This window comes from Pygocentrus nattereri, chromosome 3 (genome assembly GCF_015220715.1).
Source record: "Pygocentrus nattereri isolate fPygNat1 chromosome 3, fPygNat1.pri, whole genome shotgun sequence".
Classification (NCBI taxonomy): Eukaryota; Metazoa; Chordata; class Actinopteri; order Characiformes; family Serrasalmidae; genus Pygocentrus; species Pygocentrus nattereri.
In genome coordinates, this window is record NC_051213.1 from 3386455 (window position 1) to 3411025 (window position 24571).

The 24571-nt window shown below is 42.9% G+C and overlaps 1 protein-coding gene across 1 annotated transcript; it reads left to right on the forward strand.

The window, feature by feature from the left end:
- Positions 1-2473: 2473 nt before the first annotated feature.
- Positions 2474-24550, forward strand: LOC108412906 (butyrophilin-like protein 2). The gene is made up of 15 exons (XM_037537099.1): positions 2474-2714; positions 3541-3565; positions 6645-6992; positions 10402-10791; positions 12306-12668; positions 14153-14551; positions 15303-15311; positions 16279-16305; positions 18141-18185; positions 18574-18627; positions 19464-20105; positions 20362-20388; positions 22220-22264; positions 22653-22706; positions 23543-24550. Exons 1-11 carry the CDS (start codon positions 2703-2705, stop codon positions 19466-19468), a joined length of 1677 nt encoding a protein of 558 aa, XP_037392996.1. The 5' UTR covers positions 2474-2702; the 3' UTR covers positions 19469-20105; positions 20362-20388; positions 22220-22264; positions 22653-22706; positions 23543-24550.
- Positions 24551-24571: the final 21 nt, after the last annotated feature.

Genomic DNA, 24571 nt, shown 5'->3' on the forward strand with positions numbered 1-24571 from the left:
CTGACTGTATATTAACGCTGTTATACGGTAATTTAATATGGAAACTTTCAAAATAAAGCCACGACGATAAAACATAACGTGGAGTTTATTCACAGAAAGAGCACACTACTGCTGAAACTCATGAAAGCCAGGCAGAACACCATTAGAACCATTAGGACTAAAACCTGATGGTTTTGCTTCCTGACGGGAATTGGCTTGATGGTTGCCGTTAGAGACCATTAGGAAATGAACAGCTGTATATGGAACCAGTCCCTGAACACCTAGTTAAATGATCTGAATCCCTTACACTGCGATATCAACACCATCAGCGACTGAAAACCACCAGGAACTGACAGACACTTCTAATGGGCTCTATGGCTTTTTTCAACAGGGAATGTTCTGGATGAAAAACGGATTAAGTGATGATGTCAATCTGCAGAAGCAGCCAAACGTTACTGTGTAATCTAGATGTTGTGAGAAGGGGAACATCTGCAGGCCGGAGACCTAACATGATCATAAGCACTAAACACCGAAGGCCAGCAGTTTCCATCAGGAACCAGCTGGCTGTGGAGTAACTTTTTATGAACAAGCTAAGTTCAGGTGGAAACACTGCTTGTGTGATTGCCGGTCAGAACACACACTTCTATACTGTGTTCATGGGTTTGTTTACCCACAGATCCCGGGAGAACATGTTCCATCAGTTCACTGAGGCCATTGCGTGTGACGGTCAGCCAGTGTTTGCATGAACTCCATCCAGCTTTACCTGCCAAAGAGGCCTAAGCAGGTACACATACACAGGAACACCTGCACTCATAAACCAACAGGAAGGACAGATTTCACACAATGCAGTGGAGGAAAAGATAAGAGATGTGACGTTGAGATGTGGTCCAGTTAACGCAAAAAAACCAGCCCAAAACAGAAAAACTTCAGTAAAGACACATGAAAAAACGAATTAAGTACAAACTAATTAAGCAAAAACGAATTAAGCAAAAATAATTAAGTACTAACTAATTAAGCAAAAACGAATTAAGCAAAAATAATTAAGTACTAACTAATTAAGCAAAAACGAATTAAGCACAAACTAATTCAGCAAAAACTAAATAAGCAAAAATAATTAAGTACTAACTAATTAAGCAAAAACGAATTAAGCACAAACTAATTAAGCAAAAACGAATTAAGCACAAACTAATTAAGCAAAAACGAATTAAGCAAAAATAATTAAGTACTAACTAATTAAGCAAAAACGAATTAAGCACGAATTAACGAATTAAGCACAAACTAATTAAGCAAAAACGAATTAAGCAAAAATAATTAAGTACTAACTAATTAAGCAAAAACTAATTAGGTACAAACTAATTAAGCAAAAATTAATTAATATACATATAAATGAAACTATATATATATATATAACTGCTGGGATAGGCTCCAGCAGTATATGTATATATATATGTATATATTTATAATAACGCATCGCGTGCCTGAACCGTGTGTAACGCCCTTTTTGCCCTTTCCTTCAAACCATTGGCTGACGCACAAAACGAGAGACGGGTCATTCGCTCTTGTGATTGGCCGATGTAAGTTGTGATTGACAGTCCATCTGTTATATGATTGGCCGATGCGGGACATGACGCCCAGTCGTTACGCCCACCGGTTCTGCATATCCTCCAACACGAGCCTCGAGCTTAGTCCGGGTCCCGAGTCGCGCGAGCTGGAAGTGCTCTTTGCAGAGTGACGCTGCTTCCGGTAGAACAACAATAACAACATATTGCTGAATAGAGCGCGTGCGGCTTACCCGCGTGCTCGAGCGCGAGGCGAAAACAAGCGCATCTCCGTTCCGGAGGAGCAGTGAGGAAGGAGGGAGGAACGGACCCTGTCAGACGGAGGAGGAGGAGGAGGAGGAGGAGGAGGAGAGCCTCCGAGTCCGCCTGCCTCCAGTCTGGTCTCTGAAGCTGCCGCGGGAGTCGTGGTCACGTGACTCGGCGCTGCAGTTCTTCCTGTTTCAGTTTCTGTCATTTTCTCCGAAGGCAGTTCTGCGGGCAGGCGTTGTGTGAGCTGTGCTTGGTGTGTGACCTGTACTGGGAGTGTGTCCTGTACTGGGAGTGTGTCCTGTACTGGGAGTGTGACCTGTACTGCGTGTGTGACCTGTACTGCGTGTGTGTCCTGTACTGGGTGTGTGTCCTGTACTGGGTGTGTGTCCTGTACTGGGGATGTGTCCTGTACTGGGGATGTGTCCTGTACTGGGGGTGTGACCTGTACTGGGAGTGTGTCCTGTACTGGGAGTGTGTCCTGTACTGGGAGTGTGACCTGTACTGCGTGTGTGACCTGTACTGCGTGTGTGTCCTGTACTGGGTGTGTGTCCTGTACTGGGGATGTGACCTGTACTGGGGATGTGTCCTGTACTGGGGGTGTGTCCTGTACTGGGGGTGTGACCTGTACTGGGTGTGTGTCCTGTACTGGGGGTGTGACCTGTACTGGGGATGTGACCTGTACTGGGGATGTGACCTGTACTGGGGATGTGACCTGTACTGGGTGTGTGTCCTGTACTGGGTGTGTGTCCTGTACTGGGTGTGTCTCCTGTACTGGGGATGTGACCTGTACTGGGTGTGTCTCCTGTACTGGGGGTGTGACCTGCTGGGCAGTTGGTCAAATTCACACTAGATTGCAGCTCTAAGAATTAAAGGCAGACACACAGTTTCCCCTCTGTGTTTAGGACCTGGCTCTACATGGCAGAACAGGCAAGTGTATCAGTTGTCATCTCTCTCTCCCTCCCTCTCTTTCTCTCTCTCTCTCTCTCCGTCTCTCTCCCTCCCTCCCTCCCTCTCTCCCTCCCTCCCTCTCTCTCTCTCTCTCTCTCTCTCTCTCTCTCTCTCTCTCTCTCTCTCTCTCTCTCTCTCTCCATCTCTCTCCATCTCTCTCCCTCCCTCTCTCCCTCCCTCTCTTTCTCTCTCTCTCTCCGTCTCTCTCCCTCCCTCTCTTTCTCTCTCTCCGTCTCTCCCTCCATCTCTCCCTCCCTCTCTTTCTCTCTCTCTCTCTCCGTCTCTCTCCCTCCATCTCTCCCTCCCTCTCTTTCTCTCTCACTCCCTCCCTCTCTCCCTCCCTCCCTCCCTCCCTCCCTGGACCGATATCCACTCGCTGTCTGGGTTGAAGTAAAATTGTGCGACAGCGGGCAGAAACGATACAGAGCCATGTGTCCCCTAAAGTGGTGAGATCTGGCTTCTGACTGGCCAAGTCCATTCCACTGTGTTGCTTCTAGGCAACAAACATATTTATGCAAATTCCCCAAAAATGCTACTGAATGTAAAAATGAGGATGAAATGTGTCCACTTAGATATAGTATGACCGACTACATGCCTTTTATCACTCAAACCCTTGTCTTTATTGTTAACCCTGTCATCGTCTTTAAATGTGTGTAATGTTATAGTAAAGTGAGGGAAATTGGTTTGTTGCCCTGAGGCAACATCATGCAATAGAGGTTTAAATATATTTCATGAAATTTTGCTGTTGTTTACCACTGATCATAAATGCTGAAAAGCACTGAAAATATCATTTTATCTTTTTCAGAAAGCAGTTGGCAGAAAAAGGCTAGGTAAGTGACACGACCCACTGCTTTATACGCCTACGTCTACAGATGGACACGACACATTTTGTGTTACTTTTAATGCAAAATATGTTAAAAGATGTCTGTGCCTAGTTACGAATAACACATTGTGTTATTTTCAACACAGAATGTATTAAAATCAGAAAAAATTGACCCAAAATGTGTTAGAACAGGTAATACTAGTGTGTTTTTATTTAACGCCTGGTTTTTAGAGTGTATGTAGATCTTACAGCAGATCAACGCTCATCTTTGTGCTCTGTTCTGCTTGTATGTACGTGAAATTCCTAAGAATTAAAGGAATAAATTGGCGAAAGTCATAAATGATTGAGGCCCATTTGCGCTGAATTTGTTTTGATTTTCCAGGTACACTATCTTGGCTTTTCTGCCGTCTGTATGTTTAGGGTTGCTGGTTCGATCCCCAGAGCACATGACTGAGGTGTCCTTGAGCAAGACACCTAACCCCCAACTGCTCCCCGGGCACTGTGGATAGGGCTGCCCACTAATGTTTGCGTGCTCACTAGAGTGGGTTAAATGCGGAGGTGAAATTTCCCCGTTGTGGGACTAATAACTGTCTCTTAATGTTGGTCGTCTTGCGCTTAAGTCCAATGTTTGTTTGCGATATCAGCCTAGCAGTTCCTGTTTCAACATTTTACCTGCTGCTCGGGCTCCTGAATGGCGTGACAGGCAATCCAGACCAAATTATAATCCAGTTCTGTTTGTTTGTATTAGACGTGAGTGATAGGGCGATGTACGATGGGTATTGACGAGTATCTTGACGACCATGCTTCAAAGGCTCTATTCGGCATGTTGTTCTGATGGTGTGATGGCTGGATCGTTAATCACCACCACAGTGACTTTATGAATAGCTCTCATTTACCGTGTCGCACTGAGCCGTTAGCACCAAGTTTTATGAATCTGGTGGGGGTGAGTTTGAATCCAAGCCTCTAAAGTCTTTGGACTGTGGGAGGAAACCGGAGAACCCGGAAGAAACCCACGCAGACACGGGGAGAACATGCAAACTCCACAAAGAGGACCCCGGTCACCCGGCCGGGGAATCGAACCCAGGCCCCCATCGCTGTGACAACGCTACCCACCACGCCACCGTGCCGCCCACATTCCGAAACCATCTGTATGAAACATAACCCTCTTAACGAGACCCTTTTCAGGTTTCATTGTCTCTAAAACAGCAACACAAGCAAGCAAAGTTTACTCATAAAGCGCTTTTTACAGGTATTCTCACAAAGCAGCATTACAGAAAGAAATCCGGGTCCAAGCCCCCATTAGCGTCGCCAGTGGTGATGGTAGCAAGGAAAGACTTCCTAAGAGCAAGAGGAAGAAACCTTGAGAGGAACCAGGACTCAGACAGGGAACCCATCCTCCTCTGGTCGACACCAGACAGCAAACTTTGTAACAAATATTGTTGGACGTCATGATTTCTTCATCAGACTTGTATAATGTATAAATATGTAAAATGAAAACCAACAATTTGATGTTTTTAGAAAGTACAAAGATGCTGTTCAGAGTCAAATTTTACAGAGTAGATCAAGTTTACTTCTCATGTTTGGCGATGATTTACAAGATATTGTTAGTGAAATGGAACAAGAGGCATCCAGGACAGAGGACAATGTTCAAATCTGTTCGAGGAATTATCCTTTAATGCGGAAACCGATGTACAGCAAAATTCGTATCCAGAAATGGCCAAACAGCACGGTCCTCATCCCCCCTGTAGATAGGTGTAGAATGGCTCTACAGACTTATCAGATTGAGCTCAGCGCTCTGAAGAGTAGCGGTGACAAGTGTCAAAGTTTTCTCCAGGAAAAATGAATGAACTTTGGTTTTTGATTTCATTTGTAACATAATGCTCAACTTTGATCTGTAATATAAATGTTTTTTAAAACCCCACCGTCCCACTCATTACCTTCATGTGTTAATATTGATGATGAAATATTACAGTGATGGTCAATAATGAGGAGTCGGAGCTGAACGAGTGTCTGTTTATTAGGAGGAATAACATTAGTGTGCTTGGCTGAAGATTTTGGGAAATGGAGACTGAAACCGACGACGCTCTGACAAACAGCAGGGGGCGCTTAATATTCTTAACTTTCAGTTTGTCGCACTTTAGTTTTATTTTTTTTACATCAGTAACAGCAGCTAACGTTAGCTGTCTGGCTAACTAACTTGATGTTTTATGTCTCAGCTGTGTGCGTCTGATCGGTTGCTCGGTAACAGACACGGCTGTTGATTTTCAACTTCAATCGAGAAAGATAAGATTTCCTAACTCGAGATAAGAAAAGATGCTGTAAGATAAGATTCTTAAATTAAGAGTAAGTTAAGAAAACAGAGATTCATAACAGAGCGAAAGGACAAGGCACAGGTCAAGGGGCACAGGTCATACCCAGTAAAGCACTTACAAACATGAGAGAAAAAGCTTGAGGGGTGACAAGTATAAAGCTCCTACATCCAGAAGTGCAGTTTAAACCCATAAATGCTCAGAGCCCTGACCTCAAACCCACTGAATGCTTTTGAGATGAACTAAAACAGAGATGTTGAGGCAGGCCCTCTCGTCCAGCATCAGAGTCTGACCTCACAAATGCTCTTCTGGATGAATGGGCAGAAATTCCCACAGACGCTCTCCAAAATCTTGTAGGAAGCTTCCCACAAGAATGGAAGCTGTTAGAGCTGTAAATGGGTACGAACTCCTAATGCTTGTGGATTTAGAATGGGATTCATGAAAGCTCCTGTAGGAGTAATGTGTAGGTGTAAGTGTATATACAATACAAAGTTATGTAAGATAAAGGCCTATATATGATACAGAACCATGTATACACAGTGCTGAACTACATACAGTGCAGAAGTGCTGTACACAAACAGGCATTGTTTGACCGTACACCTATACTGTCTGATTATGAGACAGTATGTGTACGGTCAGTTTGTTGACGCCCATTTTCAAGGGTGGTAACAAATGAGTATGTTTTGGTGTTTCCTAATGAGATGAAAAAGAAAGTTAATTGTCTTTGCTGAACCTGTGCTGATGGACTGTCTCTCGTCTCTTGTCATGTTTTAACAGACACCGCCTTTGCAAAATCGAGATTGAACCCACGATTCTTTTCACGGCCGGCAGCCTTTCCTCGACGTTTTAATACACTCCGCGCTACCGCCGGGGACACAGTCGACCCGGCCTGTTGCCTCTCACCTGAAATCAGTGCAGGGGCCAGAGAGATCAGGTGGTTTAAGGGGACAGACTGCGTTAAAGTGTCCCCGATTACTGTGGAAAGTGGCTCGAAAGGCAGAGTGGCATTTGATAATGTCTCTTTGACACTGGATGATGTAAAAGTCACCGATTCTGGACAGTACAGGTGTGAAATGCTGGGAGAGAAGAAAGAGGCACTCTTCATTGTTCATTTGCATGTGTCAGGTGAGTTAAGCACCAGCTGTGAAGGACATTCAGGTACATTTTAACGCTGTATATGTTGCTGTTTAAAAAAACTTGTATCTCCAAAATGACAACTTCACAAGAAAAGGGAGAAAAGTACTTTTAAATGCAAGTCAATGGAACCAGACTGGTCCGTTTCTTTTGGTCCATTCTTCGTGCAATTTTACACACAATGTAGAGGGCAGTGGGCATTCAGTCAAAAACTGAAGAACAACAAGGTTTCCTTCAGACAGCACTGATATGTTGTACTGTACTTAATGTATACACTGACATGCTTAATGTGCACACTGATGTGGTGGTGGTGTGTTAGTGTGTGTTGCGCTGGTCTGAGTGGATCAGACACAGCAGTTCTGCTGGAGTTTTTAAACACCTCAGTGTCGCTGCTGGACTGAGAATAGTCCACCAACCAAAAACATCCAGCCAATACTGTCCTGTGGGCAGCGTCCTGTGGGCAGCGTCCTGTGGGCAGCGTCCTGTGGGCAGCGTCCTGTGGGCAGCGTCCTGTGACCACTGATGAAGGACTAGAGGATGACCAACACAAACTGTGCAGCAGCAGATGAGCTGTCGTCTCTGACTTTACATCTACAAGGTGGACCGACAAGGTAGCAGTGTCTAATAGAGTGGACAGTGAGTGGACACAGGGTTTAAAAACTCCAGCAGCACTGCCGTGTCTGATCCACTCGCACCAGCACAACACACACTAACACACCATCACCCTGTCAGTGTTACTGCAGTGCTGAGAATGACCCACCACCCAAACAGTACCTGCCCTGTGAGGGTCCATGGGGGTCCTGACCACTGAAGAACAGGGTAACAGAGTATCAGAGAAACAGATGGACTACAGTCTGTAACTGTAGAACTACAGAGTGCAGCTATACAGTAAGTGGAGCTGATAAAGTGGACAGTGAGTGTAGAAACGAGGAGGTGGTCAGAGTGTTTAGCCTGATCGGTGTACACTACTCGGTAATTCCCCCAGTACACAGCAGGAGTTCACTGAACTTGTCTACCAGTGTTAGATTAAATAGGACTTGCTGTCAGATCCAAACATCATATGGATAACTCAGCTAGTTAGCACAGTAGGCCATGTAGTTACTAACTCATCCTACTTTTTAAAAGCATTTTCACTTAATGCAAATTTTGAAAATTGGATTACCAGCTGTCAAATTTATACACAAGTGTTTAATGATTTTCTATGAATTTTCTGAATCGTTATCGATGTTAATGACTCAAATTTTTCTGTTTTTGAAATACATTCAATGTTCCAGATCTCATATGTCCTGAACAAGACATTTTATTTGCTTAAAAATTGCTCTTTTAACCTGCTTTCCCATATCAGCTCTATTCAAACTATTCAACTATTCAGAAACTTACGAACCCCTTTATCCATCCATCCATCCATCCATTCATTTTCTAAGCCGCTTCTCCGTCAGGGTCGTGGGGGGGGTGCTGGAGCCTATCCCAGCAGTCATCGGGCGGAAGGACGAACCCCTTTATAACCCCTTTAAAATAACTGCCTGAATCCAACGCTGTAAGAAGGCACCATGTTTCACAGTCACAGAATCAGTGTAAACAGTCAGCGGTACACAATGAAACAGTAAGACAAACTCTAAGTACCATTCATTGATATTTCAGCAATGTTGAATATTGTCAGTTTTTTGTCAGTTTCCTCTTTTAGATCACTTTTAGAACATCAGATCAAATAAAGTCCAGTTCGGTCAGATTTCAACACCATTTACTGAACATCAGATCAAATAAAGTCCAGTTCGGTCAGATTTCAACACCATTTACTGAACATCAGATCAAATAAAGTCCAGTTCGGTCAGATTTCAACAACATTTACTGAACATCAGATCAAATAACGTCCAGTTCGGTCAGATTTCAACAACATTTACTGAACATCAGATCAAATAAAGTCCAGTTCGGTCAGATTTCACCAACATTTACTGAACATCAGATCAAATAAAGTCCAGTTCGGTCAGATTTCACCAACATTTACTGAACATCAGATCAAATAAAGTCCAGTTCGGTCAGATTTCAACACCATTTACTGAACATCAGATCAAATAAAGTCCAGTTCGGTCAGATTTCAACAACATTTACTGAACATCAGATCAAATAAAGTCCAGTTCGGTCAGATTTCAACAACATTTACTGAACATCAGATCAAATAAAGTCCAGTTCGGTCAGATTTCAACACCATTTACTGAACATCAGATCAAATAAAGTCCAGTTCGGTCAGATTTCAACACCATTTACTGAACATCAGATCAAATAAAGTCCAGTTCGGTCAGATTTCAACACCATTTACTGAACATCAGATCAAATAAAGTCCAGTTCGGTCAGATTTCAACACCATTTACTGAACATCAGATCAAATAAAGTCCAGTTCGGTCAGATTTCACCAACATTTACTGAACATCAGATCAAATAAAGTCCAGTTCGGTCAGATTTCACCAACATTTACTGAACATCAGATCAAATAAAGTCCAGTTCGGTCAGATTTCAACAACATTTACTGAACATCAGATCACATAAAGTCCAGTTCGGTCAGATTTCACCAACATTTACTGAACATCAGATCAAATAAAGTCCAGTTCAGTCAGATTTCACCAACATTTACTGTCAGTTTTCTCTTTTTAGATCACGTCATGTGGAATAACTTCCCTCTGACTCACTTTCTTCTCTGACTGCTGTTTCTCTCCTCGTCCCTCCCCTGTGTGGCGTCACTCACTCGAGTCTCAGAGCTCATCGTAATGCACTGATCTGATTGGCCGAGCAGCGTCACGTATGATATTTACAGTGCATGCGATTGGTTGGTGAGTCTCCCAGGCACCAAAGCTACAGTAAAGGCTAGAAAACTTATGCTGATTAAAACAGGAATTAAATCTTTCTCCATAGTTTATCGGTTACAGGACCAGGTCTGCATAGGACAGCGTCTGGGTCTGGACTTGTGCTGCAGTCCGTCTATTAGTGACTTTGAATCATGAAAAATGACAGTAATTTCATGTGTGCCTTCTTACAAAAGCTGGAAATCCTCCAGTCTCGCTGTATTTACACTACTCAGTGAGTTTAGTGATCTTACAGCAGAAGGGATAAAGCTGTTCTTGAAGCAGGTTGACTCTGTTTTTAAGGATCTATTGCGTCTCCGAGGAGCAAGCGTTTGGAAAACACGTCATGTAATTATGTAAAATATCATATTGTGGGTTAAAGGCCATGATTGTGGTTGTCAAGGATGTGAGCATTTTCAAGGACTCCCAAAGTGTTCATCACATACAATTTGACATGATTAATGATCTAATCTAAGATTTATTTCATTTTTAATCTAAATATGCAATTTATAAATCTTGTTATGTAAATTACAACCCGATCTATTCTTTATTCTCCCTCTCAGAGTTTAGACTGGTGTCCAGATCCGAAGATGTTGGAGAGCCATCTTTCATTGCGGCTTACTGTGTATACTGCAAGAGCTTTCCAGATTTTGGACCTCATGTTTTCTGTGGTCATGATGTCACTCTGCCCTGCTACCTCTCTCCTGAAACCAGTGCTGTTGCCATGGAGATCAGCTGGTTTAAAGGGACAGACTGCATTTACCTGTACCTGAATGGTCAGGTGACGGTGGGGAGGGGCTACGAGGGCAGAGTGAGCATGTTAACTGAGGATCTGCAGAGAGGAAACGTGTCTCTGAGTCTGCGAGATGTTCACAGGTCAGATTACGGAGAGTACTGGTGTGAGGTCACTCATGGAGGACAAACCATGCAAAACGATGGAGTTCATTTGAAAGGTAGGGCTGAAATTTTTGCAATTGAGTAGACCCTTGTAGGTCCTTCTCAGCAGAACTACATCAAACTTGTCATGACACTCCAACCAGAAAGGGCCTGGAACCATAACTCCAGCATCAAGAAGCAAACCCAGTAATAACGCCACCACCATTCATATAAAAGACATTAAGTAGACACATTAAAATGTTGAGAGAACTCAAAATATCAAGGCAACATAATGCATTGAGTTTTTTTTTAGTTTTCTCAACAGCTGCTTTTGTAGTGATCTTTCTAAAGGTCCATTTGTTGGAAGAGCTCAGCTTTAGGCAGCCAATATTTTATTTCTTTGGAGGAACTAAAGGAACTAGTTGGATTTGGAGGAACTAAACCTACATTGGATTTGGCAGGTGGTTTTTCCTTGAATAGAGTTAATTTTGTGCCCCAACACTCTTTATAAATGTACTTTTCTCTTTGATGTTTTTTGACGAGGTATTTTAAGTAAGTGCGCAACTTTCAGGAAATGTTTTCCCACCTCAGGCTATGGATTTATAATTATTTTTATTATTATTTTAAGCACAGATCCTTTCACTTTTTACAGAACATGAAATACAACAGCTATTTTATTGCTTTTAAAAAGGTAAAGGGACAAATCGAGCTCTGTTCATGGAAAGTGCACAGCTTGTCTCGACAAGTATCTAATATGGATTTAGGTTACTGCTGGTGTGGTGTAGTGGGTAACACCACTGCCCTCCACCAGGAGATCTATCTGCTCAGGACCGTGTCCTTGAATAAGACTCCAAACACCATGTCCGTTACCTCTGAGACATTAATGGACTGTAAGTCACTCTGAAGAACAGTGTCTACTAATGGCCACACATGTTCTGTAGGTTATTTCCTTGGTTAGTGTAGTGGCTAACACCTCTGCCTTCTACACTGTAGACCGGGGTTCAATTCCCCTCCTGGGTAAACACCCTACACTAAACCAATAGAGTCCTTGGGCAAGACTCCTAACACCGCCTTCGCCTACTTGTGTAAAAATGATCAAAGTGTAAGTCGCTCTGGATAAGAGCGTCAGCCAAATGCCGTAAATGTAAATGTAAATTTCCCTTTTAAAATAACTTGAGGCTTTACTGGCTGCCTAACACTCTAAGTTGGTTAAACGCATGAACGTTAGTAAGGAAGACTACAAGCAACGGTTGGGGAATCTTTCTCTCAGCAGTTTCTTTTTCCTTCTGAGCTGTGAAACTTGCAGTACCTGTTTTCAAAGACACCAAACTTAAAATAAAAATATTATATCATTTTGTAGATTTCATATTTTATTCTTTTCACTCTTTGTGCCAAACAATAGAACATTTGCAGTGAGAATTCATTCATTTAAAATTGCAGATTCATTCTCAGTACGTGTGGGCATATTGCATTTTTATTATTAAAACAACTGGTTATTTATAAATTCATAGCAATAAAAACTTTATCTACAGCCAGCCTTTCTTCAGTAAATTAACGACTGACATGAGCATGTCTGTTTTTCCGTTTACAGCGTTTAAATTGTCCTCCCATCCAAAGCGAAGTTTCTCAGATTCTGTTCCTCAGGTTCGTACTGTCCATGCCTGGGCTGGTGATGATGTCACTCTGCCCAGCTTACTCTTTCCTGAAACCAGCGCCGTTTCCATGGAGATCAGGTGGTTTAAAGGGACAGACTGCATTTACCTGTACCAGAACGGTCAGGTGACAAAGGGGAGGGGCTACGAGGGCAGAGTGAGCATGTTCACTGACGAGCTGGAGTACGGAAACGTATCTCTGAAGCTGGAAGATGTCCAAGACTCAGATGGAGGAGAATACAGATGTGAGGTCGCTTGTGGAAAAGACAAGTTGGAAAACAACTTTCACCTGCATGTATCAGGTACTTCTTGCTGGATTGTCACATTTAAAGATAAGCTGTAGAGAACCAGTTTAATTATGTTGGGTAACTCACCAGATTGTGTAATGGGTGAAGAACATCTAACCGACAAATGAGGACTTGCTTTCACTGTAATCTGCAAGAATTAAGTCTTTCTACAGAAACCCAGCTCATGCATACTTTGCTGTTGTGCTTGTATAAAGACTGTGTCCCCTCTGGAATTTGTGGCATAAAAGACACAACTGAGCATGGATCCATCCAGGGTTCAGGCCCTGGCTCAGTGGCCGCAACCCACATCTTGGTGCCGTACTTCCTGGGCTTTGCTAACTTCTTCTGCCAAATCGTGACGAATTTTAGATCAGGACATGGCTTAGCGCTGATGTTTCGGAGACGCTGAATGGACTGGAAAGAATAAAGGCGCAGGAGTTGCACTGTTAGTTTTAGCTTTTGTCCGTACTCTCTGCAGAGGGAATTGCCATTGTTGTTGTAGTTTACATCTTGTTGACGTGGAAGTGGTGTGTGATGTCAGACCCTTGGTTATTGCAAGACTTCTTTCACTGCCATTCATCTCAGGGGATTTTAAATCAGGTTTCACTCTTCACCACCAAAGTTCTACCAGGGAGAACAGAGTGCTGAATCTTCTGTATGCAAATATTAAAGATGCTTACAGTCCATCTGCCCTTGCAGACGGAGCATCAGAACTGGGAAGAATTTGGGGGCTAAAACTGGGGATTTAAGGGGCTTTGAACGTGGCGTGGTTGTTGGTGCCAGACGGGCTGGTCTGAGTATTTCAGAAACTGCTGATCTGCTGGGATTTTCACACACAACCATCTCTAGGGTTTACAGAGAACGGTCAGAAAAAGAGGAAATATCCAGTGAGCGGTCAGTTGTGTGGACGAAAATGCCTTGTTGATGTGAGAGGTCAGAGGAGAATGGGCAGACTGGTTCCAGATGATAGAAAGACAGCAGGAACTCAAATAACCAACCAGAATCTCTGAGGAACGTTTACAACACCTTGTTGAAAGTCTGCCATGAAGAATTAAGACAGTTCTGAAGGGAAAAGGGGGTCCAACCTTTTACTAGCAAGGTGTACCTAATAAAGGGGTCATTGAGTGTATATCAGTGTATATCAATAATGTGCTTGGAGATGGTAAGTGACTGGAGTGGGGCAAGTTTCTAAATTAACTGAGCATTAAGAGACCAAAGACAGTTTGTTTTAGAGGGTCTCCCACCTTACCTGTGGTCTGATGCCACTGCTCTCAGTTATTTGTTGGTAGAGCTGGACATGAAGACGTTCTCAGATAGTTTGAGGGTCTTTTGCGCTTCTGCTTTGTGTGCAGAACATTTCAAACTGGTCAGTTTGGCTAATTAAGCCGTGATGTGGAGAAGAGTCCTGTGGAGATGTTTATCATACACCCCAAGTAAGCTTCCTTTACACTATTTATTGTGTTGTGCTGAATGACACACACACCTGTTTCTCATTTCAGAGTTAAAGCTGGTCTACAGATCTGAAGATGTTGGGAAAACCTTTGAATCCCTCTTGATTCGTTTCGAGAATAAACAGACTGTTCTTCCGCTTCACGAGACCCTGGCCTTTCTCGGTCATGATGTCACTCTGCCCTGTTACCTCTCTCCTGAAACCAGTGCTGTTGCCATGGAGATCAGGTGGTTTAAAGGGACAGACTGCATTTACCTGTACCTGAATGGTCAGGTGACAGAGGGGAGGGGCTACGAGGGCAGAGTGGACATGCTGACCCACCAACTGCAGAAAGGAAACGTGTCTCTGAACCTGAGTGATGTCCAGTGGTCAGATGATGGAGAGTACAGATGTGAGGTCACTTGTGGAGAAAAAATGGTGGATGCTTCATTTTACATTAGTGTTATTGGTAAGACCCCTTTCACATTTACACAGATTTCTGAGGCTCACAGCACATTTCACGACATGCAGGTTACTTTTAGAGAGTACTTGAGAGATTAAAAAGAGTCAATCTACTGGTTTTTAAGTCTAAAATATGACTGCACCTGCTTCAGAAGGGTTCCATTTATTTATTATTCGCAGATTATATGCAAATCACGTCAGTAAAAAAAACAATTTTCACTTTCTGCTAAATTAACTGCTGAAATACATCCAGGTTTTTTATTAATCTTTATTGAACCAACATTGGAAATGTATCATATCCTGTGCGAATTGAGACATTAACACCAGCACCTCACACATAACATAACACACACACACACTTTCCCTGTGTAATTTAAGGTAGCAGCGTGTTGAGGCATCGAAGGATTTAATATCAGTAGACTTAAGACAGCGATTTATTTAAGGTGGCAGTGAATTTAAAGTAGCAGTGATTTAAGATATCAGTGGATTTAAGGCAGAAGTAGATTTAAGATAGCGGTGGTTTTAAGGTATCAGTTAATTTAAGGTATGAGTGGATTTAATGTACCGTTGGATTTTATGCAGCACCGTAGTTATCAGTGAATTTAAGGTGCAAGTGCTTTGAAGAGATCAGTGGATGTAAAGTAGCAGTGAATTTAAGGTACCAATGTATTAAAATCTTTGTTAAATGTATATAAGATGTAGAATTTGAACACGAAGAATGTCACTAACTTCCCTTTATCTGTTTTTCTGTTCCGCAGAGCTTCAGGGTGAGTATATTTCAACTGAGCACTTTGCACACACTACACTCTTTAGATGTTTAGAAATTTACACTACAACCTCTTTCACGCCCAAGACTTGCCGTTGTTTTTCAGAATAAAGGCCTTTGCACAAAAAACTGTGCTTGGTGTAATTTAATTCAAGCAAGGGTTGAACTGATGAGATTTTATTGTCTCCACTTGATTTTTGAGAACTTGCGCAGGCGACCAGTGAGAGTCGGTCTCTGGTGTTGGCGGATTGTCCCACCAGCCATGGTTCATACAAACGTAAAAAAATAAGCTTGTCTTCTGCTTCATCACTGATTGTGTTAACATCCAAAAAAGTAGCTTAAACAGTTTGCCCGTTTGCCCTTTTTGTGAGGAGAAAACAACTTGAACCACAAAGGCACATTTAAAAGGGTGTTGCATCTGGTGTGTAGTTTGTGTAAAGGCCTTAATAAACCTGTAGAAGCCCTGAAGGGTAAAATTGAAAGTGCATTCTTGAGTTCCACTTTATTTATTTATTTATTTTTGCTTGTAAAGAAAAACAGCCCAAAAATATTTTCTAGCATCGCTCGTACAGGTTCAGCCTTTAAAAACCTCAAAAACACATTAATCTCCATCACTTTTTAAAAAAATATCGGCTAACAGTAAGTGTTACGCCAGCCCTGACCACCAGGGGGCAGCCATTTTTTTATCTCATGGCTCATGAAGAGTAAGGGGACACAAAAATGACCAACTTTGTTTGTTGTTTTATTCCACAGTGCATCCTTAATATAAATATATTTCTAATATCTGAGCAGTTTTTATGTTGCACACAGTCTTTTTATTTTAAGAGAGGTGGTTATAAATTATAAAAATAAATTCAGACTCAGTTTTATCAAGACATTTTCACTTATTGGTTATCAGCATTTCTTAGATGCTGAACATCAAATAAAATGCACTTGTCATTTACTTTATTTAATGTTTCTCACCACAGCGGGACGTGTTCGTGTTGAAACACAAGGTGAGTAAATATAGAAATATATATACTGTATATTAAAAAGAAAAACTCTGCATGTTCCTTGTTTTAAGAATTAGTGAAGTTTTAGTGAAGTTGGGACGTTGTGTAAAACATAAAAACAGAAGACGATGATTTGCAAATCCTTTCCAACCGATATTGAACTGAACACACTACAAAGACGAGATATTTAATGTTCAAACGGATAAACTTTATTGTTTTTTGCAAATATTCACTCATTTTGAATTTGATGCCTGCAACACGTTCCAGAGAAGTTGGGACAGGGGCGTGTTTCCCACTGTGTTACATCACCTTTCCTTTAACACTCAATAAGCGTTTGGGAACTGAGGACACTGATTGTTGAAGCTTTGTAGGTGGAATTCTTTCCCATTCCTGCTTGATGTCCAGCTTCAGCTGCTCAGCAGTCCGGGGTCTCCGCTGAGGTATTTTGAGGTTCATAATGAGCCACACGTTTTCAATGGGAGACGGTCTGGACTGCAGGCAGGCCAGTCTAGTACCCGCACTCTTTTACTACGAAGCCACGCTGTTGTAACACGTGCAGAATGTGGCTCGGCGTCGTCTTGCTGAAATAAGCAGGACGTCCCTGAAAAAGACGCTGCTTGGATGGCAGCAGATGTTGCTCCAAAACCTGTATGGACCTTTCAGCATTAATGGGGCCTTCACAGATGTGCAGGTTACCCCTGCCATGGGCACTAACACCCCCCCCCCCCCCCCCCCCACACCATCAGAGATGCTGGCTTTTGAACTTTGCACTGAAAACAATCCAGACAGTCCTTTTCCTCTTTGGCCCGGAGGACACGACGTCCATGATTTCCAGAAACAGTGTGAAATGTGGACGCGTCAGACCACAGGACACTTTTCCACTCTGCGTCAGTCCATCTCAGATGAGCTCGGCCCAGAGAAGCCGGCGGCGTTTCTGGGTGGTGTTGATATGTGGCTTCGCTTTGCATGGCAGAGTTTTAACCTGCACTTGTAGACGGAGCGACGAACTGAGTTCACTGACAGTGGTTTTCCGAAGTGTTCCTGAGCCCATGTGGGAATATCTGTTACAGAATGATGTGGGTTTTTAATGCAGAGCCGTCTGAGGGGTCGAAGGTCACAGGCATTCAGTGTTGGTTTCCTGCCTCGCCGCTTACCTGCAGAGATTTCTCCAGATTCTCTGAATCTTTTGATGATATTATGGACTGTAGATGATGAAAGGCCTAAATTCCTGCAGTTGCACGTTGAGAAACGTTGTTCTTAAGCTGTTGGACTATTTGCTCACGCAGTTGTTCACTAAGTGGTGAACCTCGCCCGTCCTTGCTTGTGAACGACTGAGCCTTTCAGTGATGCTCCCTTTATACCCAATCATGACACTCACCTGTTTCCAATTAACCTGTTCACCTGTGGAATGTTCCAAACAGGTGTTTTTTGAGCATTCCTCAACTTTCCCAGTCTTTTGTTGCCCCTGTCCCAACTTCTTAGGAACATGTTGCAGGCATCAAATTGAAAATGAGTGAATATTTGCAAAAAACAATAAAGTTTATCCGTTTGAACATTAAATATCTCGTCTTTGTAGTGGATTCAGTTGAATATCGGTTGAAACGGATCTGCAAATCAGTAATGACTGATTCTGATTCAGAGCTCATGCTTGTATGTTACCACTGACACACCTGTACAGGTTTATGATGTTTATTTACATTATGTCTCTCCCTCTGATATATAATAATGTGCTCTACTGATCAGAACTGTTGTATAATATACTGTTGAACTGGCTGTTAATCTAAAAAAAAGCCACTCACAAACACACACAGCTGAATTCATTCCTGTTGTGTTTACAGAAGAGCGAAAAAGACGTGCGAGTGATTCGAGTGACCATCGGCCCAGTAAGCTGATATTTTCTCTCCCTGGACTCTTTACATACAGAACCTGGACACTGTGCACTCTGAGCATTTACTGTCCTCTCTCTGTTCAACTTCAGTGACAGTAAATATAGCAGGTTAATCGTCTGAGCTGCGTCTCTGAACTCATTTCACTATCTGACCTGATGACTGTGAATCAGCTCAGTACAGTTAGTGTGGCTCAGTGAAATCGGGCACAGACGAACAGTTGATCTTCAGTTATTTACAGCATTAAATCAATTAGAAATGAGTTAAGTTACTGTGTAATGATTTCCTGAAAGTCTTATTGTTTCCATAAAGACTAAATGGTGTATAAACAACATCCACCTTCACTGATCCAAATGATTTCATGTGGTAAACTTCATTTTTACAGAAGAGCCAGAAAAGCCAGGGAGAAGGTGGAGTTATGAAATGCTTCCTCCAGAGTGTAAGTCCATATTCACTTTCTCTCTGAGCTGATGAAGCTCTGTGTGGCTATATGACTGCAAGGTTGGCGGTGAGGCAATCTGCACGAGTAGGAGAAAAAGTTAGTCTCATACTCTAAACTCTAATCCTTGCTGAGGCTGATCTGGAATCAGAACACGTGAGCTAAATTCTGACAAACCGCGATGAGGAAAAACTGAAATGGATTCTGGACCTGAAACTGTACAAGATTATGGTCATGTCAGGGTTAAATTGAGGTATGAACATACAGATTTATAAGAGATTAAAGCATAACTAAGGTAATATTCTGTGGACTGATTTATTGCATTGAAAAGTATTAAACTGTATTCAGGACCGTGTTCAGTTTAGTATTGAATTGTTTAGTATTAAACCGTGTTCAGGACCGTGTTCAGGACCGTGTTCAGGACCGTGTTCAGTTTAGTATTGAATTGTTTAGTATTAAACCATGTTCAGGACCGTGTTCAGGGCCGTGTTCAGTTTAGTATTGAATTGTTTAGTATTAAACCGTGTTCAGGACCGTGTTCAGGACCGTGTTCAGTTTAGTATTGAATTGTTTAGTATTAAACCGTGTTCAGGACCGTGTTCAGGACCGTGTTCAGGACCGTGTTCAGGACCGTGTTCAGTTTAGTATTGAATTGTTTAGTATTAAACCATGTTCAGGGCCGTGTTCAGGGTCGTGTTCAGGGCCGTGTTCAGGGCCGTGTTCAGGGCCGTGTTGAACAGTGTGCAGTTTAGCAGCGGACTGTGTTCAGGTCAGGAGTGAACTGTTTAGTCCTGCTGATTCTTTTAGCTCTAGTAACGTCTTCTCCGTGTCTGCAGTGTGAGGGGAGGAACAACAGGAGAATCCACCAAAGAAGAGCGAGAGGATGAGGGATGAGGGATGAGTGGAGGAGAGAAAGAGAGAAGAAGAGATTAAGAATCTATTAGCATCTATCTATTAGTGTTACGACCCCGCGTTTTGTCTGGACTGCTGTGGGATCAGTGACGTGGCACTAACGCTGACCTGGTGATGATGGAAACCGGGTGTGCTAGGACACTTCATGCAACACTAGAAGAGTCAATCTGTGGACGGCGCCAAAGAAAAGAGCAAAACAAACCCAGCCGCGCTCGCTTGCACCGAAACAAAGCATAGCCCTAATCCAGAAAAGGAAACAAGCTCACTACTCTAAACTTCCCTGGCCGGGAATCAACCGTGCCCTCTGGCCTAGAGGACCTTCTACATGCTGAGGACGTATAGGCACACCCCTCTTACCTGTCTGAAACCCCAGGTGGTACAACCATACGGTGGCCAAGGAGACCCAACAAGCTACAAATAAACAGGCTGCAAAACACAAGCACTTATCATAACGACGGCACAGCGAAAATACTGAAACACCCGCAACTTCAGAAACGCAGATAAGCCAGGACACTCCGAGAGGGCGGAGCCATTCGGACTTAAATTCTGAGCACAAACACTCGGCAGTAAAAGTCGACTTTTATTTGTTTGTTGTTTTATTCCACAGTGCATCCTTAATATAAATATATTTCTAATATCTGAGCAGTTTTTATGTTGCACACAGTCTTTTTATTTTAAGAGAGGTGGTTATAAATTATAAAAATAAATTCAGACTCAGTTTTATCAAGACATTTTCACTTATTGGTTATCAGCATTTCTTAGATGCTGAACATCAAATAAAATGCACTTGTCATTTACTTTATTTAATGTTTCTCACCACAGCGGGACGTGTTCGTGTTGAAACACAAGGTGAGTAAATATAGAAATATATATACTGTATATTAAAAAGAAAACTCTGCATGTTCCTTGTTTTAAGAATTAGTGAAGTTTTAGTGAAGTTGGGACGTTGTGTAAAACATAAAAACAGAAGACGATGATTTGCAAATCCTTTCCAACCGATATTGAACTGAACACACTACAAAGACGAGATATTTAATGTTCAAACGGATAAACTTTATTGTTTTTTGCAAATATTCACTCATTTTGAATTTGATGCCTGCAACACGTTCCAGAGAAGTTGGGACAGGGGCGTGTTTCCCACTGTGTTACATCACCTTTCCTTTAACACTCAATAAGCGTTTGGGAACTGAGGACACTGATTGTTGAAGCTTTGTAGGTGGAATTCTTTCCCATTCCTGCTTGATGTCCAGCTTCAGCTGCTCAGCAGTCCGGGGTCTCCGCTGTCGTATTTTGAGGTTCATAATGAGCCACACGTTTTCAATGGGAGACGGTCTGGACTGCAGGCAGGCCAGTCTAGTACCCGCACTCTTTTACTACGAAGCCACGCTGTTGTAACACGTGCAGAATGTGGCTCGGCGTCGTCTTGCTGAAATAAGCAGGACGTCCCTGAAAAAGACGCTGCTTGGATGGCAGCAGATGTTGCTCCAAAACCTGTATGGACCTTTCAGCATTAATGGGGCCTTCACAGATGTGCAGGTTACCCCTGCCATGGGCACTAACACCCCCCCCCCCCCCCCACACCATCAGAGATGCTGGCTTTTGAACTTTGCACTGAAAACAATCCAGACAGTCCTTTTCCTCTTTGGCCCGGAGGACACGACGTCCATGATTTCCAGAAACAGTGTGAAATGTGGACGCGTCAGACCACAGGACACTTTTCCACTCTGCGTCAGTCCATCTCAGATGAGCTCGGCCCAGAGAAGCCGGCGGCGTTTCTGGGTGGTGTTGATATGTGGCTTCGCTTTGCATGGCAGAGTTTTAACCTGCACTTGTAGACGGAGCGACGAACTGAGTTCACTGACAGTGGTTTTCCGAAGTGTTCCTGAGCCCATGTGGGAATATCTGTTACAGAATGATGTGGGTTTTTAATGCAGAGCCGTCTGAGGGGTCGAAGGTCACAGGCATTCAGTGTTGGTTTCCTGCCTCGCCGCTTACCTGCAGAGATTTCTCCAGATTCTCTGAATCTTTTGATGATATTATGGACTGTAGATGATGAAAGGCCTAAATTCCTGCAGTTGCACGTTGAGAAACGTTGTTCTTAAGCTGTTGGACTATTTGCTCACGCAGTTGTTCACTAAGTGGTGAACCTCGCCCGTCCTTGCTTGTGAACGACTGAGCCTTTCAGTGATGCTCCCTTTATACCCAATCATGACACTCACCTGTTTCCAATTAACCTGTTCACCTGTGGAATGTTCCAAACAGGTGTTTTTTGAGCATTCCTCAACTTTCCCAGTCTTTTGTTGCCCCTGTCCCAACTTCTTAGGAACATGTTGCAGGCATCAAATTGAAAATGAGTGAATATTTGCAAAAAAACAATAAAGTTTATCCGTTTGAACATTAAATATCTCGTCTTTGTAGTGGATTCAGTTGAATATCGGTTGAAACGGATCTGCAAATCAGTAATGACTGATTCTGATTCAGAGCTCATGCTTGTATGTTACCACTGACACACCTGTACAGGTTTATGATGTTTATTTACATTATGTCTCTCCCTCTGATATATAATAATGTGCTCTACTGATCAGAACTGTTGTATAATATACTGTTGAACTGGCTGTTAATCTAAAAAAAAGCCACTCACAAACACACACAGCTGAATTCATTCCTGTTGTGTTTACAGAAGAGCGAAAAAGACGTGCGAGTGATTCGAGTGACCATCGGCCCAGTAAGCTGATATTTTCTCTCCCTGGACTCTTTACATACAGAACCTGGACACTGTGCACTCTGAGCATTTACTGTCCTCTCTCTGTTCAACTTCAGTGACAGTAAATATAGCAGGTTAATCGTCTGAGCTGCGTCTCTGAACTCATTTCACTATCTGACCTGATGACTGTGAATCAGCTCAGTACAGTTAGTGTGGCTCAGTGAAATCGGGCACAGACGAACAGTTGATCTTCAGTTATTTACAGCATTAAATCAATTAGAAATGAGTTAAGTTACTGTGTAATGATTTCCTGAAAGTCTTATTGTTTCCATAAAGACTAAATGGTGTATAAACAACATCCACCTTCACTGATCCAAATGATTTCATGTGGTAAACTTCATTTTTACAGAAGAGCCAGAAAAGCCAGGGAGAAGGTGGAGTTATGAAATGCTTCCTCCAGAGTGTAAGTCCATATTCACTTTCTCTCTGAGCTGATGAAGCTCTGTGTGGCTATATGACTGCAAGGTTGGCGGTGAGGCAATCTGCACGAGTAGGAGAAAAAGTTAGTCTCATACTCTAAACTCTAATCCTTGCTGAGGCTGATCTGGAATCAGAACACGTGAGCTAAATTCTGACAAACCGCGATGAGGAAAAACTGAAATGGATTCTGGACCTGAAACTGTACAAGATTATGGTCATGTCAGGGTTAAATTGAGGTATGAACATACAGATTTATAAGAGATTAAAGCATAACTAAGGTAATATTCTGTGGACTGATTTATTGCATTGAAAAGTATTAAACTGTATTCAGGACCGTGTTCAGTTTAGTATTGAATTGTTTAGTATTAAACCGTGTTCAGGACCGTGTTCAGGACCGTGTTCAGTTTAGTATTGAATTGTTTAGTATTAAACCATGTTCAGGACCGTGTTCAGGGCCGTGTTCAGTTTAGTATTGAATTGTTTAGTATTAAACCGTGTTCAGGACCGTGTTCAGGACCGTGTTCAGTTTAGTATTGAATTGTTTAGTATTAAACCGTGTTCAGGACCGTGTTCAGGACCGTGTTCAGGACCGTGTTCAGGACCGTGTTCAGGACCGTGTTCAGTTTAGTATTGAATTGTTTAGTATTAAACCATGTTCAGGGCCGTGTTCAGGGCCGTGTTCAGGGCCGTGTTCAGGGCCGTGTTCAGGGCCGTGTTGAACAGTGTGCAGTTTAGCAGCGGACTGTGTTCAGGTCAGGAGTGAACTGTTTAGTCCTGCTGATTCTTTTAGCTCTAGTAACGTCTTCTCCGTGTCTGCAGTGTGAGGGGAGGAACAACAGGAGAATCCACCAAAGAAGAGCGAGAGGATGAGGGATGAGGGATGAGTGGAGGAGAGAAAGAGAGAAGAAGAGATTAAGAATCTATTAGCATCTATCTATTAGTGTTACGACCCCGCGTTTTGTCTGGACTGCTGTGGGATCAGTGACGTGGCACTAACGCTGACCTGGTGATGATGGAAACCGGGTGTGCTAGGACACTTCATGCAACACTAGAAGAGTCAATCTGTGGACGGCGCCAAAGAAAAGAGCAAAACAAACCCAGCCGCGCTCGCTTGCACCGAAACAAAGCATAGCCCTAATCCAGAAAAGGAAACAAGCTCACTACTCTAAACTTCCCTGGCCGGGAATCAACCGTGCCCTCTGGCCTAGAGGACCTTCTACATGCTGAGGACGTATAGGCACACCCCTCTTACCTGTCTGAAACCCCAGGTGGTACAACCATACGGTGGCCAAGGAGACCCAACAAGCTACAAATAAACAGGCTGCAAAACACAAGCACTTATCATAACGACGGCACAGCGAAAATACTGAAACACCCGCAACTTCAGAAACGCAGATAAGCCAGGACACTCCGAGAGGGCGGAGCCATTCGGACTTAAATTCTGAGCACAAACACTCGGCAGTAAAAGTCGACTTTTATTAGACTTCTGACGTCACTGTATCGTCCTGGGAGTTCGCTGTAGAGAGTAACTAACACCAGCTAACACTAACCCTAACTAACTAACCCTAACCCTAACGACCACAGCAGTCACGACACGTCAGGGAGCGAAGTAGCCAGCCAGGTACACCATGAACTGGGGATGTGAGCATCTGAGTGTCTGATCTACTTCCGTCAGTGATTTTCCATCATGGATATTCCATCCCCTTTGAGTCTTCCAGAGACACAGTGTGGTCAGCATCTGGTGTTTAACGGGCAAATTTGTAGTCATTACGAGTAACATACTATTCATGCTTTACATGTTGGATATTAAACACTGTTTTAAAGTAACTTGGCATGGTGCAAAATATA